This window comes from Drosophila obscura, unplaced genomic scaffold (assembly GCF_018151105.1).
Source record: "Drosophila obscura isolate BZ-5 IFL unplaced genomic scaffold, ASM1815110v1 contig_1, whole genome shotgun sequence".
Classification (NCBI taxonomy): Eukaryota; Metazoa; Arthropoda; class Insecta; order Diptera; family Drosophilidae; genus Drosophila; species Drosophila obscura.
This window is the reverse complement of record NW_024542679.1, coordinates 3,070,908-3,086,864: the sequence shown is the minus strand read 5'-3', so window position 1 is coordinate 3,086,864 and position 15,957 is coordinate 3,070,908. Positions and strand designations below refer to the sequence as shown.

The window sequence follows — 15,957 nt, the reverse complement described above, 5'->3', positions numbered from 1 at the left end:
GACCCCCAGAAATATACTGAAATATACCTTCTCATTCGCAAGAATATACTGCACATTCATTTCCTTCTGTTAATACCAGCTGATCGCTGCAAATTGTTATTTTTCCATTTAATTGTTTTAATTCAACAATGGTTTGCTCACTGGGCATTGAGGGCAGTGCCAATAAAATCGGAGTAGGAATCATTCGCGATGGCGAGGTGCTGGCCAATGTGCGCCGAACCTACATCACGCCGCCAGGAGAAGGTAATGCCTGTTGCTGCTGCTGCCGGCTTTCCGTCTCTCGCTCTTAACCCATTGATATTCTTGCGTACAAAAGGTTTCCTGCCCAATGCGACGGCTAAACATCATCGCGAAGTGATTCTTACGCTGATCCAGGAGAGCCTCAAAGAGGCAAAGATAAAGCCCGCCGATCTGGATGTCATTTGCTACACCAAAGGGCCGGGAATGGCTCCGCCACTGCTGGTGGGGGCCATAGTGGCCCGCACTCTGTCACTGCTGTGGGAGAAGCCACTGCTGGGCGTGAATCACTGCATTGGCCACATCGAGATGGGTCGCCACATCACGGGCGCCCAGAACCCCATCATTCTCTATGTGAGCGGCGGCAACACCCAAGTGATTGCTTATTCCAACAAGAGGTATCGCATTTTTGGTGAGACCATAGACATTGCCGTGGGTAATTGCCTGGACCGCTTTGCGCGCATCCTCAAGCTGCCCAACGACCCCAGTCCGGGCTACAACATCGAGCAGATGGCCAAGGACGGATCTAGCTACATCAAGCTTCCGTATGTGGTCAAGGGCATGGACGTGAGCTTCTCCGGCATTCTGTCGCACATCGAGGAGCTGGCCGATCCCACAAAGAATCCCAACAAACGCAAGAAAACACAGGAGGCAGAGACACCCGCGGCGAAGGCGGCCGATCTTTGCTTCTCGCTGCAGGAGACCATCTTCGCCATGCTGGTTGAGATCACAGAGCGTGCCATGGCGCATTGCGGATCCAATGAGGTGAGCCGTACAGTCGTACAGTTGGAGTCGTGGCACTCATCTTACATGCTCTCTGTAGGTTCTCATTGTGGGCGGCGTGGGCTGCAACGAGCGTCTCCAGAAGATGATGCAGATTATGTGCGAGGAGCGTGGAGGCAAACTCTTTGCCACCGACGAACGCTACTGCATTGACAACGGCCTGATGATTGCCCACGCCGGCGCCGAGATGTTCAAGTCGGGCACCCGAATGCCCTTCGAGGAGTCCTTTGTGACGCAACGTTATCGTACGGACGAGGTGCTGGTTACCTGGCGCGACGACTAGCGGATGATTAGTGATAGTTGTAGTGAGCTTTGCATGTTTATTAAATACTAATTTCGATAGTTTGTATAACATTTATAGTCGTCGTGTGTTGAACTCAGACTGCCTGCTCCTTGCCCGTCCATTGGGGCTTCAATTCCAAGGGGTAGACGCGCTTGCCCTCAATGACATAGACCGCTCCGTTCTTGTCCTTCTCGAGCACACTCAAGATGCAGCGGGCCACGTCGGCGGCGCTCTGCTTGTTGAGCCTGTCGAGGATCCTGTACGTCTCGTCGCTCGTCTCCGGAAAGATGATCTTCTCCGTGAAGTTGGTGAACATATCGGTCATGGTGGCCCCCGGACAGACGGTGACAAACTTGATGCCCGATCGAGCGTTGTACTTGTCGTTCTGGAAAGCACCCATACCCATCAGCACGGCAGGAGGATGGAAATGTATTGGTTTGGGCTTACCGCCAGGCAGCGGGTAAAGTTGATGATGCCCGCCTTGGTGGCGCCGTAGACGGGAATGATGAACATCGGGTCCAGGCCCACCACCGAGCTCATGTTGACAATAATGCCTCCCTTGCCGCCATTGTCCTTGCTCATGTAGGGCAGGGCACTCAGCGTCGAGTTGATGATCCCGCCCAGATTCACGAGGAGAGTGCGCTGGACTTCCTTGTCGTTGAAGATGCCCGCCACGTTCACCACAATGTCGATGCTGCCAAAGGTCTTGGAAATCTCCTCGTAGGTGGCCTCCACGCCCTTCTTGTTCGCCACATCCATTTTGACGATCATCACGCTCTGCGTGGGATGGGCGGCCCTCAGCTTGACAAACTCCTCCAGATTGTCCTGTATGTCCATGATGGCCACCTTCTGGGGGGAATGCATACGTTAAGCAGTGACTGCCACAGACCCCGTATCTCTACTACACACCCCTGCACCAGCCGCCAGGAGCTGCTTGGACACCTGGAGTCCAATGCCGCCGGCTCCGCCAGTCACTACCGCGTTCTTGCCACGAAAAGACATCCTGTTATGCTTGGTAATCCTCTGATGATGCTGCTGCTGCTACTGCTGATGCACTGCTGCCTTGGAGGCAATCGGTTGGCGCTTTTATAGCCCTTCGCCGTGGGTGCTGATATGTGATACATCTTGAAATGACTTTGGCCCGTTGCAATCAATAGCCGCCACTGGTTCTCCACTGGCTCTGGGTTAGCATTATGCAAACCCAGACAGATCGGCAGATATATACGTACACACGTACACGTATCGATTTCGCCCACCATCTGGCCAGAGAGTCGCTCTAGCGTTCAGTCCGCTTCACACTGATTTGCCTCCGTTGTGTCAGCTTTGCATCCATCAATGATAAATCACTGATCTCTTAATTGCAATCGGAATAAGAACACTCTCATATAGAGCAAGATAGTTACGATCCATCAAAGCCATGGGTCTTCTTTTTACCGATTAAACAAACCATTATGGGGGCTACAATTACAATTACAGGGTATAAATTCTGAATTCTGAATTAATTCTCTTTTCCTTATGGTAATTTTATTTGTATTTATTCAAGCAAAAATCTTATGAAAAACCAGAACACATTCGTATATCCACTCCAACTCCAATATGTCATATGCATACGTATGTGTGTATGTCTGTATGTGTCTTTGGTATATCTTCTTTATATGATTATACAATTTCTCTCATCTCACAAAGTTTCATATTAAAAATGTTCGGCTTATATCTTAGGACTAGAAATATGAAATATGATATATATGGATCTGTGGGTCTGTGGATCTTCGGATCTCTAAGTTATAAATGTAATTCGGTTTTCGGTTGGACATTCAACTCTTTTTGAACTGTTTGTGGGCCGCTTTTAGAGGGTAGGATTACGTATCGAAGGAGAATAACTCAACGGAAATGATAATCAAAAAACTCAAAAAGAAATGTTGAAAATTATTCAGTTTATTTTTTAAGCACTTAAATTATCACAACTTATATTATATACAAAAAGGTAAACGATAAATAATTGCAGCTACCATTAGACATTAGAAATTAGAAATTTAGGGATAAATTAGAGACAGACACGAAGAAAGGGATCAAGGGATGGGATGGACTGCCGATGACCCTTTAGTGGGCTCCATCGTAAGTGTCCTTGGCCTGATACCCGCTGACATACCCAGAACCATCGACCACATTGCGTCTGCCGGCAATGCCCTTGCCCTTGCCTGTGGCATCGAAGCGCTCCTTGTGGGAGCCCGTATACTTGCTGGTGTCCGTCAGCCGGTCCACAGCAGCCGCAGCCTTTCCAGCCTACACCGAATAGAGGATTATGAGAATCGCATGGCTCTGGCAGGAAGGAAAGTATTTATAACTTACGGAAACTTGGGCCACACCCGGAGCCCCACAGCCGGCCAACTTCTGCTTGATCTCCGCCAGCTCCACCTTGCGCGTCTTGGCCAGATCGTCGAGGAATTTGTTGTAGTCCGTCAGAGAGATCTTCAGGGCCTTGAACTTCTTGAAGTGGATGCCCGTGTCGGTGGTGGTGATCTTCTTGTCGATCACCTTCGCCTGCTTCATCCACTTGTCGCTCTGCGAGAGCGTGATCAGCTTGCCATCGGATTTGGTGTCCCCGAACTTGGAGAAGGCCTTGAACTGATCCGATAGGCTCACTTTGGGCGCCGCCACCGCCGCCACCGCCGCCTCCTCCTCCAGTGCCAGTTGGGCCAGCTCCGCCACAGGGGCCTCGGAAGCGGGCGCAGGCGAGGGACTGCTACCATTTGCTGCTGCTGCGTGAGACATGCTGGCTCTATGGGGAAAGTGGGAGATTGTTTAATGCTTAATATATGAGGATTATTTCTATTTTTGCATTCTGTCAACACGCAACGGAAAACGGCACCTTCTACTACGCAGTGCCTGCCTCACCTGTGGGCCACAACACTGACCAACATTGCGGCGGGTCGAGGAGTTCTGGGGTTCTGTTACCCTACGTTTTCTCTATCTACTGTATCCATCCGCTTGATTTCCACACAGAGCTTATCTGCCTTTCGATTATTTGTATTCCCAGCACACAGATAAAGCCAAAAGCTTTTTCTCAGCTGTTCTCCCGAGAGAACCTTAACTGAAACCAGCAACGGAAGAGACCCGAACCCCCCATAAATGACGTCATCTAAATATTTGTATTGCTTGGCTGCTAATTATCGTCTCCATACGAAACACAAATAACGATCACAAACAGCCCCCAGGGTATCGGCAGGGGGTCACAGCATACGGGCACAGCTAGCGGTAGCTTGAAGAAACAGCCAAAATCCATTATGATCACAAGAGACTGGTTTTCAAGCTTGAAGGTTCACTGCGATCTAATGGGAATATGTTTTTGGGTATTGGCTTTCAAATTAAGACTCTCTAGGATCCAAAGATCAGACAGAACCCCTGCCCCTGGCAGAACCCCTGCCCGTGGATCACTTAATACGAGTATGTTAACCATCCCACTGCAAATCGCGTAAATCTCATTGATAATTTAGTTTTAAAATTGCTTGTAGCATAAATTTTCGTCATGTCTACAGGCGGCTACCCAACACGAATCGATATGGGAGGGAGTCTGTGCGGAGGGCACCGAATCCTCCCATAAACAGTAAATAAAACGTGAGCATTTATTGGCTGGGCCATTAATTACGCGCCACTTAAAGAGAGGCCCCAGGAGATCTGGGAGCTGTTTGGTTAACCATTTAAGGCAGCGATAAGATGCAGCATCAACCCAAAACTGGTCTTCTCCTTCTCCTTTTATTTTGTACTCGGGTGAGATATGATTGCATGGCTTGTGCCTGGCCTAGCCTGGCCTGGAAAGATGTTAACCAAAAGGAGCAACAGGACTCTGAAGGTCAGGGCTGAGCACTGCCACTGGCACTGGCAAGCAGCCCACTGGCCCGACTTGACCTTGGATTCGGGGCGACCTTGATGTGCAGTCCGTCGAGCATGTCAAATGCTATCTGGGTGGAGACCCCGCCCCAAGCCAAATAATGAGCTCTCTCGCAAGTGAAAACCTAATCGACTCTGCGAGTACGGGTACTATGCTTATGTCATCGCCTCATTACGCCGCTCGTTTCATGTGTCGATTGCGTTTACTCTGGGATTGGGATCAGCCTCTAATGGGGGGGGCTCTGCTGGGGGTGGGGCTGCGAGTATATACATATATTTCCATTTAATCCACTATTCAATCGCGATGGTCAATTGAGAGCATTGCATGCATCGTAATTCCCTCATTAATTATCTGCGGTAGGCCTGAAGCGCGGCGTGTCATTGAACTTGAACTCCGCTGGAGCTGTGGGAGCTCTGGAGCCGAAACAAATTACCAAACACATCCCCAGAGGTAGCGAGAGAAGACCAATGGAACCCTTTACTGCGCCCTTCCTTGTAATTGGAAGCCATAAATACCGAGAAACAAGAAAAGTTGACAAACTGCAGCACAGAAAAAAGCTGCGAATATGCATGGAGAGAGGGGTTTAAGTTTTGAGGCAACTGAAAGCAAAACGAAGTGTGAATGCTCTTGGAGAGCAGTAACCACAGACAGATCTGCAAGAAACAATCAATAATTATCCCATGGAGCACCTACTTCTATGCTCAGGTGTCGCCTTGAAGTACTTATTGAGCTTTGGGTAAATTCCATTTGCCATGCCAAGAAAAAGCCAATTGACTTCAGAGTAAATTTAATTAAAGAATCAAATAATAATAAAGAGGCTGTGCTCAAAGTCATCTGTACCCCTCATAGAACATCACCGCGGGCAGCTCTGCAATGGTGGAGTGTGGAAGGGGTCTAAATCAAAAATAATCCCTTCTGACTGCCAGACCATAAATAATTTGTTTCTTTTTTTTCTCTCTCTAGTTTTCCATTCTCAGTCCCATTCCCTGTGAATATTTCTGATCTGACGAACAAGTTTCCGACTGGAATAGGGTGAGGAGGCGGGTAGGGGGGGGCATTGCCAATTCGTTTCCAACATTTTAATTAGTTTTAAACCAACCAAAATGGCAAAAGTTAATTGGGAATATATTCATAGGTAAATGGATGATGGGTTAGATTGGCTTCCGGGGTAGGGAATTCGGAGGCAGAAACCCACCTCAAGTGCTCCCCCGAGACGGATGGCAAAGCCACAAATATTAGAGGCAAAATTTAGGTCATCTTGTTGTGGGCTCGTATATTTATATTTATAGCTGGAGGGAACTTTATGAAATGCTGCACCACATACATACAAACATATGTACATATCGTTTTGTTTGGCCCTCTGTAATATTAGCGCCTCGAACTGAATGCATATATTAAAATCATTTTTTTTTTTTGGGGTGCTGGGCCCCTCCCCGCACAAACAGGAAACGAAGGGGCATGCTGATAAACACGCAACGCAATAGAGAAATCATTGAGTTAGAAGGGGGACTGGGACTCGGACTGGGGCTTATGCTTTGGTCTCTGGTCTCTGGTTAGCCATACATCACCACTTGCCCAGATGACATCACTTGGTGATGTGAGGAGCGCGCAAGCGCAGGGCGGAGGATGGGGGGATGACATACGCATACATACCGAAGGATAAGAGTACGCGAACGGGGCAACGATGCCACAGAACAATGGCAATGGGAATGGGAATCCAGGAAATCGGAACTAAAACGGGGGCAGCAGGAGCCACAAAACCCATTTAGGTTACAGCAAGTGGGTCACAGAGTGCTCTTGAAATCCTGCACAGCCTCCCCGCCCGCACAAGCAGATAAACAATCCAAAAAGGGACACTGAGTAAAACCCTCTTTCCCCCTGGCGGTTTTTCACACTTTTCCTACTTACATTTGAATTCAAATAAATTTAGCGAAAATGTCCGTATAATCTGCCAAAAATCTTGGTATTCCTTGGATGTTTTTCGAGCTACTTCTGGGAGGGCGCGCGCGAATGCTGTCGATGTCGAGACTCAACTGTTTGGACAAATGCGCAGCGCCAGAGCAAAGCAAAGCCCATTCGGCGTATGAGTGATATTTGGACTGAAGAGAGCTTTGAGTTGAGTGGAAAAGTAAATGCCTAACGATGAGCACATCCTCCAAACAACATTAGCAAACTATCAACCACACAGCAGAGAACGATCGAACGCCAGAAAGTAAAGACGGAGAGCCGAAGAGAAAGAGATTAGATAGATTAGATAGATCTCCCACCAAATATTTTTGGTATATTTACTTATACCCAGCGATGACTTCATTTCACGAAATTTAAACACAAAAACTAACAGCAAAAGACAGCCACACGACAAAGCCCATTTATCACAAACAAAAAAAAACAAAAAAGCGAAGCAAACCCATGGCAAAAAGGTGACGTCTTATCAATACCAACAAGTTTCGCTCGGACTCGGACTCGCAATCGGACTCGGACTCGGAATTTTGTTTGTTTTGAGTGTAAATTATGGGAGGAGGGAAAAAAAGAGCTTAAAGCTCGCCTGGGAAACGTTAGCTGGTGGGGGCTTGGGGGCTATGCTGGAGGCCGATTTTTATGTGTCTGCCACAACACAAAGGGCGCAGCGGAATACGATGCGTGAAATTACTGACAACAGAAAACACGCACAACAAGTGAGAGACAAGCGACAAGCGACCAGAGAGAGTGGGGGAATGGGGGGAGCAGTAGAAGCAGAAGCAGTACGAATGGAAGTTAGTGGGTGTGTTTAGGAGGTGGTCTAACTAGTGAGCTCATGGCAATGTTTAGCTATGCAAATGACTTGCTGTGTGACCTGCCACTGCCACTGCGACTGCCTCAAGTGATTAAGAGTTCTTTGAACTTGGACAAGTGTGGGTGCCAGGTGGAGTAAAAGCAGAAGAATGCCAGGAGAAAGTAAAAAGTGACTCGGAAATCATAAGGAAATTGCCTTAGCACACAATAAAATCAGAGACCAAAGCAAAACCCTAAATAGCATAGGGGAAAAAAAAACAAAAAACTTTGACAATGATTTATGGCTAGTGTCTGTCAGAATTATTTGGTTTGTTTCGTGGATGAAGTCATGAGCTGAAAGCAAAACAAAGTCAAGGAACGAAAGACCAGCAATGAGGTGCGAAGTTTTAGATACCCTGGGCAGAGCGATAGTCCAGAGTACGCCCCTCTAGGGGCATCAAAAGAGCCAAAACAAAGGCTAATAAATACTGACACAATGCTCGCCAGCTGGTCCTATCTTTAGTGCAACTCTAATCAGCCCAAGGAGAGAGAGCGGGAGACCCAAGACTCTGAAAATGGTTCACAAATCACACAGCAGCTACAGCTGCATTTCCATTCGCAGAGCAGAGCAGATAAACCAGATCAAAAGACCAGGCCACATCGGTGTCCAGAACTAACAAGATCATTAAGCTCTCTGTCTTTGCTTTGATTGAAAATGAGTGCCAATACACGGGGCAGGGCCGGGGCAGGGGCTAACATTAAAATGCACTTATCAGGCAGCAGTCAAGGCCAATCCTCCGCCTCCTAATCAGGCACAAGGAGGAGCCCCTGCGCATGTCCCTGCCTCGGCCTGCAGCGGCTAAAAATAAACCCAAACCCCCAACTCAAAGCAGAGCAGAGCAGATACAGCTACAGATACACGAGATACAACACGACGACTCCAGCAGAGTCCAGCAGAGTGCACACGTTGCAGCGTTGGGGCCAAATGTGGCCCTTGGCCTTCACTCACCTTGAGATGCCGTTGGGTGCCTGCCGCCGTCTGCAGTCCGCAGTCCGCAGTCGTTGCCGTTACCGTCCATAATGTGCGAGTGCGAGTACATGCAACAGCTAAAAAAGGAGAAAATGCCACAATGGGGCAAGGCGGCAGGCAGCAGCAGCAGCAACAGCAACAACAACTGCATATCAATTACTTGCGGGGATCGAATGGGCTGGAGATGGGGTTGGGTTTGGGGTTGGGGCTGCAGTCTTTGGCCTTGATGAGCGGCAAGTCAAGGCTCTGGAATAACAGCAGCAGCAGCAGCATGTGCCACAGATGCAGATGGGGCTCCACAGATATCCACTCCACAATTAAACCAAATGGACATAACGCCTGGAGAGTCACAGGAATGGGGCTGGCAGAGGGGGATATCTGCAGCCGTTGTCCGTTAACGACACAAGTGGACAAGACAGGCCGCGATCGCCTCGCCTCGCCTCGCCTCGTTTGCTTTCATTTGCCAGGCCATTCAATCGGACAGCAAAGGCAGGGGAAGGAGGAGGAGGAGGCAGCCATCCAGAACCCAAACCAGAACTAGAACCTGCTGTCTCGAGCTGTATAAAAGGACCCCGGGAGCAGGCCAGAAGCAGCAGAACTCACAGAGTTGCAGCACCAAAAGGAGCACAGAAGAGCATTGAGACCATGAAGTATCCACTCCTCTTGTTGGGATTCCTGGGCGTGGCCCATGGCCTGGCCCTGTACGCGGCCTCCTATCCGTTCGTCTACTCCGCCGGCGGATCGGCTGTGTTCACGCCCACGCAGCAGCAGTACATCTCGCAGGACGCACTTGGCCAGTACTCCTATGGCTACGCAGAGCCGCACTCATCCAAGCAGGAGACCCGCACCCTGGACGGCACCACGCGGGGCACCTACAGCTACCGCGATGCGGCAGGCAAACTCCAGACCGTCGACTACTTGGCCGATGCGCAGGGCTTCCATGTGGCGGCCACCAATCTGCCCAAGGCTGTCATTCCCCGGGAGCTGGTGAGCGGCAGGAGTGCCGCCTCCCATGGTGTAGTGCATCCCGTGGCTGCCCATCATCATCCCGTGGAGCACCATGGCGGACACATCGTGGAGCATCCCTCATCCCCGGTGGGCAGTGGCCATTCTGGCCACGTTGAGCATCATCCAGTTGACATCTCTGGCCGGAGTGCTGTGCATGGCGTGGCTGGCGCCCATCCCGAAGCTGTTCACCATCCCGAAGAGCAGCATCCCGTCGAGCATCATGCCGTGGTGCATCCATCTGGTCATGTGGTGGAGCATCCCTCTGTGGCTGGCACTGGCAGAGGTGCTGTGCATCCCGAGGGCCACGAGCTCCCGCAACCCGTTGGCGACATCCCCGAACATCTGAAGCACCTCCACGACGAGAAGGTACACATCGCAGTGCCAGCAGTGCCGGTGCCAGTGGCAGTGGCCCGCAGCCACCATGTGGTGGTCCCTGCCGCCGTTTACGGCTACACTCGGCCCCACTATTACTCCTCCGGTTTCTACTACTGAGTGGCAGTACACAGTGAGGCATTCCGTGCCTCGTTCCTCGATTTCCAAATTCAAATAAACTCAAAATAAAGTCAATCATTTCTGAATCTATTTTGGGGTTTTGCTCCCGGACACGGGTCCTACCTCAACCATCGCATTCCTCCGCTTGCACGCTTGCACGCTGCCTCATAAATGCAATGTGAATTTTGATTTCAATTAATTTTAATAGCAGCATAAACCACATCGGAAACCACAGCCCGAAAACATGACCGAAACTGGTCACAGCCCTGCCCTAACCCGGTTCCTTGACCCCTCTTCCTCGTCAGAGACCCAGACCCAGTCCCAGACCCCGACCTCAGTCTCTCTCTCTCTCTCTCTCGCGGACAAAACAGGCCTGATTAAGTTCTTTGGTTTGTGGCAGGCAGCAAGCAGCATTGCGGAACGTTGTACAGTTGTTCATGTGCCTGTCCATGTGCCTGTCCCTGTCGCTGATGTTGCCTCTGTGGCCAGGGGACAGATGAAAACAAATTGCGGCTTTTGTGCTCAAATTTATGCTGAACTTGTTGAAATCGAAATCGACAAAATATTTATGTACAAACAGAGAGTCCACCACGTCCAAGAGGAAGCCACAGTCCCCATTCCCACTTCCCATTTTCATTGCAGAGGAACAGCAAAAGGAAGAGGAAGAGGAAGGAAGGAACAATAATCCCAGAGACAGAGGCAGAGGCAGATGCAGTGGCTATGGCTATGGCAGTGGCTCTGCCTGTGGCTGGGCCTGTGGCTGGGGGAATATGAAAGTAAACCAGGAACCAGACGACCTTCCTGAGAACGCACGAATTTTCGGCTGTCGGAGAGACCTCCTGAGAGCGCGTATAAAAAGCAGAATCCCCAAACGAACGCAGCACAGAGTTCTCTAGAGCGAGTACTAGTCCACGACACTAGCAGCGCCAAAAGCCCCAAAAGACCAATCCACGAAGCCCGCAAAAAGCAGAAAGCAGAAAGCAAAATGCATTCCCTCAATCTCCTTTGCCTGATGATCAGCGCCTGCCTGGTGCGTGGATCCCCATCCCCTCTGCTGGAATACGGAGCACCGCCGGCGGGCGACAGCGTGTCACAGTACCACACGCAGGACGAGCACGGCCAGTACGCCTATGGGTATATGGCGCCGCTGTACTCCAAGCACGAGACACGCACTGTGGACGGCGTCATCCGGGGCACCTTCTCCTACGTGGATGCCAGAGGCGAGACCCAGACCGTGGACTATGTGGCGGACACGGAGGGTTTCCGCGTCAGCTCCAGCTCCAGCCTCAGCCAGCAGCAGGCCAACGAGGAGACGCCCGAGGTGGCGGCCCTGAGGGCCCAGCATCTGGCTGCGCATGCGCAGGCCAAGCTGCGGCTGGCGGGGGATTCATCTGCCGCCTCCGTGGAGCTGCCACAGCCCGTGCAGGATACACCCGAGGTGGCTGCCGCCAAGGTGGCGTTCTTCAAGCGCTTCGAGGCCGAGAAGCTGCGCAATCAACTGCTCAGCGAGAAGCAGATCCATCGAGTGCAAGTCGCATCGATCCCCGTCAGATCCCAGCCGCTGTACGTCTATCAGCCACTCACTGGCTATGTCTACAATTACCACAAGTCGCAGGGTCAGACGCAGACCCCCTCGCGGGACTACCTGCCAGTGCGCGTCTGATCTTTGATCTGGATGAGATCTTCTGTTAATTGTTGAGCAATAAATGATGCAAACTTGGAAATTGCAAATGAAAACGCACTCGGATTCGGCACAGTGGTGCTCTGTCTTGCATTTATTCGTAGGAGCCAGCAGCTCATCCTTGATCATTGATCATTCAGCCTGCCATCAGTTCCGTTTGCTCACCAGCAAACTGCGACTGAGGGCCACGGGACGCAGGGTTCGAAGCTCCGTGGGCGTGGTCACGCTGTACTTGGCGCTGGGCGAGAGGAGGGTGTAGTAGGCGCCCACCGGCACCCGGAGATCGCCGCCGTTCAAGCGCTCCTGGGGATCGCCCAGCTTCAGGTAGCTACTGGAGGTGAGATCACCCAGGGAGTAGATCGTGCGCAGGCGGGCCTGATCCCCTCGATCAGTCTCTCGATCGCCCCCCTGCCTTTGATCCTCTTCTGCTGGCCGCTGTTCGTCCTGTCGCTTGTCCTGATTCTCCTGCCGTTGCTCCTGCCTTTGGAGCTGTTCTTCCTGCTCCTCGTTGATCTTCGGCAGATTGTTGGATCGCTGCCGATCCGCCAGCATGGCCGTCAGCTGTGCCCTCACCCGCTCCAGAATGTCGGCATCCTCATTGCTGAGGCTCCGCTCCTCGGCTTCATTTGCCAATGAAGCCCTGGTCCTGCTGTCCTGCTGCCTCCTCTCGGACTCCTCGCGCAGACTGGCCGCCAAAGCCTCCTCTCGCGCCTCCCGCAACGCATTCAGATGGGCGGAACGCGCCTGCTGCACCTCCACCGTGTCGGCGACGGGCAGGGGCGGTTTTCCCTCATCCACCGGGGCCTGTGGCAGGTTGCTGCCCTCCGCCCTGAAGCCCTGGCCACGACTGGCCTCGTAGCGGACCGTCTGGAGCTTGCCATCGGCGTCCAAATAGGAGTAGAAGCCCCTGGAGGAGCCATCGCGGGAGGAGTACTCTGCCCGGGCGGCCGTGTCGTCGCTGTAGCCGTACGAGTAGAAGGCGCGTGCCGTGTCCTGCTGCTGGTAGCGGCGCTGTTGGCTGTTGGCCCTGGGCTCCGTTCTGGTCTGATCATCTTCGGACCGGAGACGGGCAACGTTGGCCGCCGATGCGAGGGCCAGCAGGGCCACAATTGTTGTCCAAATGAAGTAGTGCATCCTCTGAATCTCAATCTTTGGAAGTGTGCGCTTGAACTGATGCCGCTGTAGGCGCTCCGATGTGTTTTTATACCACCTGTGGGTGGTAACCCGAGAGGCGCCTCCCCCCCCGTCTGTAGTCTGCACAATGACCTCGAAATCTGCAAACCGATCCGATACGATTGTCAATAGGTGCTGGCATCGCTACCGCTACCGCACGGATGTTGTAAGAGTGAACTTAATATTGAGATCGCTGGCAGTCGGATATCTGTAGCTGTAGCTGCAGCTCCATCTGTATGTGTGGCTGTGGGTTGCGCAATGAGTCTCCATAAGTCTCCATGCGTACGGATATGGTAGCCGCAACCTGATTGCAGCGGAACACGGCATAAGGGAAGTCTCTTGTGCAAGCAGTTGCTTCATTTCAGTTCCGAAAATATCTCCTAAGACACACATCTACCAATGATAGTTCTGAAAGATCATTGAACCCTTCCTGGGGGACTCTTCAGCTGAGAAAACTTTTCATTTCTCTTGAAGTTCTCCGCCTTGCACTCCCACTATCAGTGGGGCTCTCTCCATTTCGGGCATCTCTTTTGGCATTTAATTGAATTAAATTCCAGTCGGAAATTGCGCTCTCGAGAGCAAAAGTGATATGGCAAAAGCTTTGCCAGAGTGCCAGAGTGCCAGTGCCAGTGACTGTGTGTTGTTAGCACTTCTGATTATCAGTAGTACAACGTTCGTTGTGGAACGCAGTTCACCCAATCCACTAGACCATTAGAGAATCAGACAGAGCGACAGCGACATGGATTTGGCTGGCAAGAATGTGGTTTACCTTGGAGGATTCGGCGGCATAGGCCAGAAGTGTGTGCAAGAGCTGCTCCGGCGGCAGCTAAAGGTGGGTCTTGTGGGTCTTGTGGGTCTGTGCCAACGGTTGATGGCCCAGTTAATGGAATGGCATCCCCACCTTTCAGGCACTGGCTGTCTTCGACTTGACAGCGAATGCTGAGGCGTTGGCCGAGTGGCGAGCAGGCAGTCTGGGAACGGAGATCTTCTACCAGAAGGTGGACATCACCAGGAAAGAGGACATCGAGGCGGCCTACAAGGCGACCGCTGAGCGCCTGGGACACTTTGATGTGGTTGTCAATGGCTGTGGACTGATGAACGATCGCCTGGTGGAGCTCACCATTCAGATAAACTTGGTAAGGCATCCATCCGCATGTATTCTCTGGGATTAACTCCCCTTTGATTCGCCCATTTAGCTGGGTGTCATCCAGAGCACTTTGACAGCCCTGGAGTACATGGACAAGTCAAAGGGTGGCAGGGGTGGACTCATAGTGAACATTTCCTCGGTGGCAGGCCTGCAGCCCACGGCTCTGATGGCCATCTATTCGGCGGCCAAGACCGGCATTACATCCTTCACTCGCTCCATGGCCGTGAGTCCACTTTGGAGTTTATTCTGCTTTCTGTACGAATGACCGACTCGTTGCTACCGCAGAATCCCATCTACTATGCCCACTCGGGCGTGAGCTTTGTGACCATCTGTCCGGGATTCACTGACACTCCCCTGCTGGAGGACATCTCCAGCAAGACGACATTCACTTACCACACACCCATGCTGGACATGTTCAACAGGGTGAGGCGCCAGAAGCCCGAGGATTGTGCCAGGAATCTCGTACAGGCCATGGAGCAGGCCAAGAATGGGGCAGTTCTCATGCTGGAGCTGGGCGAGACCCAGGAGCTTCAAATACCCGACTTGTGGAAGCCCCAGCTCGAGTAAAAAGCAGTTCCATAATCTTATCTACTAATTATATTCCAGTGTGTACCCAAATAAACTCATACAATATTCTCGTTGCAACTTAATCTCCCGCTCTATCCCATAGAAACCACAGAAACCACAGGAACACACCATCAGCAGAAGATATCATTTGCTGCAGTTGGTAGATAACGTAGATAGGTAAGGTAGTAGATGTCGATTAAGTTTCATTTATTTAAATTTCTCGCAGACATACACAAAATTGAGATTAATTTTTGTTCACATCTAAACACTTTTACATGGGGAATTTCGAAGGGAAATTAATATTCGGCGCATCGAAGAACATACATTACTGACCAAAAAACTAGAAATGTTCGGAGCTCCGAAGCATGACATGCCCTGGCACAGGACTAGAAGCTGCAGATCAGAGATTCAGAGACTAGAGATTGCTGCATCTCAAAGAAATGAGGGAAGGAGGTAACCACAAAAGTTTATTCCTTCTGCGAATGCTGCCTGCAGCAATAGGAGATGGCCTGCAATCTAAAAGAGTTAAGATTTATTTCCACTGGACGGACACGCGGACGCTTGAGGTATTCTAAGTAGGTTTAAGTTCTCGCATTCTTTGCCAGGGCATCAAAAACCACACATAGACTATATGGACTCTAGGTATTTGGTATTTGGTATGATCGGTATATGAAGGATCATCGCTTGGGCTGGGAGTATGTGAAGCAACGTTTCTCTCCTCTCCTGCTCCTGCTCCTGCTCCGCCTGCAGAATGCATGTAAAATACAATCTGCTTTGCTTATCGTAGTCTCGTATCTTAATGTTTGCTTGGTTGGTTGATTGGTTGCTTGTGTGTGTGTTAGTGAGTGTTGCTTGCATTTAGATACATTATTATACATACATACATATATAGTAGTTTTTGTTTTTGGTTTTTGGT

At 50.9% G+C, this 15,957-nt stretch overlaps 7 protein-coding genes across 9 annotated transcripts; 4 read left to right on the top strand and 3 right to left on the bottom strand.

Annotated features, from left to right (window-relative positions):
- Nucleotides 1–57: 57 nt before the first annotated feature.
- On the top strand, nt 58–1,385 carry LOC111078669 (probable tRNA N6-adenosine threonylcarbamoyltransferase). Its single transcript, XM_022373508.2, has 3 exons — nt 58–243; nt 317–1,002; nt 1,061–1,385. The coding sequence occupies exons 1-3, from the start codon at nt 129–131 to the stop codon at nt 1,301–1,303; spliced, it is 1,044 nt and encodes a 347-aa protein (XP_022229200.2). The 5' UTR covers nt 58–128; the 3' UTR covers nt 1,304–1,385.
- On the bottom strand, nt 1,327–2,369 carry LOC111078671 (fat body protein 2). Of its 2 annotated transcripts, none has more exons than XM_022373511.2 (3): nt 2,213–2,369; nt 1,751–2,152; nt 1,327–1,688 (listed from the first exon to the last, which is right to left on the bottom strand). In XM_022373511.2, the coding sequence occupies exons 1-3, from the start codon at nt 2,303–2,305 to the stop codon at nt 1,398–1,400; spliced, it is 786 nt and encodes a 261-aa protein (XP_022229203.2). In that variant the 5' UTR covers nt 2,306–2,369; the 3' UTR covers nt 1,327–1,397. The 2 variants fall into 2 exon arrangements, with proteins under 2 accessions (XP_022229203.2, XP_022229204.2); XM_022373512.2 differs by having other exon boundaries at nt 1,751–2,149.
- A 447-nt stretch (nt 2,370–2,816) lies between these two features.
- LOC111078672 (tubulin polymerization-promoting protein homolog) lies at nt 2,817–7,242 on the bottom strand. Of its 2 annotated transcripts, none has more exons than XM_022373514.2 (3): nt 7,101–7,242; nt 3,653–4,082; nt 2,817–3,586 (listed from the first exon to the last, which is right to left on the bottom strand). In XM_022373514.2, the coding sequence occupies exons 2-3, from the start codon at nt 4,073–4,075 to the stop codon at nt 3,404–3,406; spliced, it is 606 nt and encodes a 201-aa protein (XP_022229206.2). In that variant the 5' UTR covers nt 4,076–4,082; nt 7,101–7,242; the 3' UTR covers nt 2,817–3,403. The 2 variants fall into 2 exon arrangements, with proteins under 2 accessions (XP_022229206.2, XP_022229205.2); XM_022373513.2 differs by lacking the exon at nt 7,101–7,242 and adding an exon at nt 4,199–4,304.
- Nucleotides 7,243–9,559: 2,317 nt separating this feature from the next.
- On the top strand, nt 9,560–10,548 carry LOC111078716. Its single transcript, XM_022373563.2, has one exon. The coding sequence runs from the start codon at nt 9,619–9,621 to the stop codon at nt 10,471–10,473; it is 855 nt and encodes a 284-aa protein (XP_022229255.2). The 5' UTR covers nt 9,560–9,618; the 3' UTR covers nt 10,474–10,548.
- Nucleotides 10,549–11,455: 907 nt separating this feature from the next.
- On the top strand, nt 11,456–12,214 carry LOC111078718 (adult-specific rigid cuticular protein 15.5). Its single transcript, XM_022373564.2, has one exon. It carries the CDS (start codon nt 11,459–11,461, stop codon nt 12,134–12,136), a length of 678 nt encoding a protein of 225 aa, XP_022229256.2. The 5' UTR covers nt 11,456–11,458; the 3' UTR covers nt 12,137–12,214.
- Nucleotides 12,215–12,220: 6 nt separating this feature from the next.
- Nucleotides 12,221–13,348, bottom strand: LOC111078715 (trichohyalin). Its single transcript, XM_022373562.2, has one exon. The coding sequence runs from the start codon at nt 13,286–13,288 to the stop codon at nt 12,302–12,304; it is 987 nt and encodes a 328-aa protein (XP_022229254.2). The 5' UTR covers nt 13,289–13,348; the 3' UTR covers nt 12,221–12,301.
- A 642-nt stretch (nt 13,349–13,990) lies between these two features.
- LOC111078708 (alcohol dehydrogenase 1) lies at nt 13,991–15,107 on the top strand. The gene is made up of 4 exons (XM_022373556.2): nt 13,991–14,159; nt 14,236–14,463; nt 14,524–14,697; nt 14,760–15,107. The coding sequence occupies exons 1-4, from the start codon at nt 14,067–14,069 to the stop codon at nt 15,039–15,041; spliced, it is 777 nt and encodes a 258-aa protein (XP_022229248.2). The 5' UTR covers nt 13,991–14,066; the 3' UTR covers nt 15,042–15,107.
- Nucleotides 15,108–15,957: the final 850 nt, after the last annotated feature.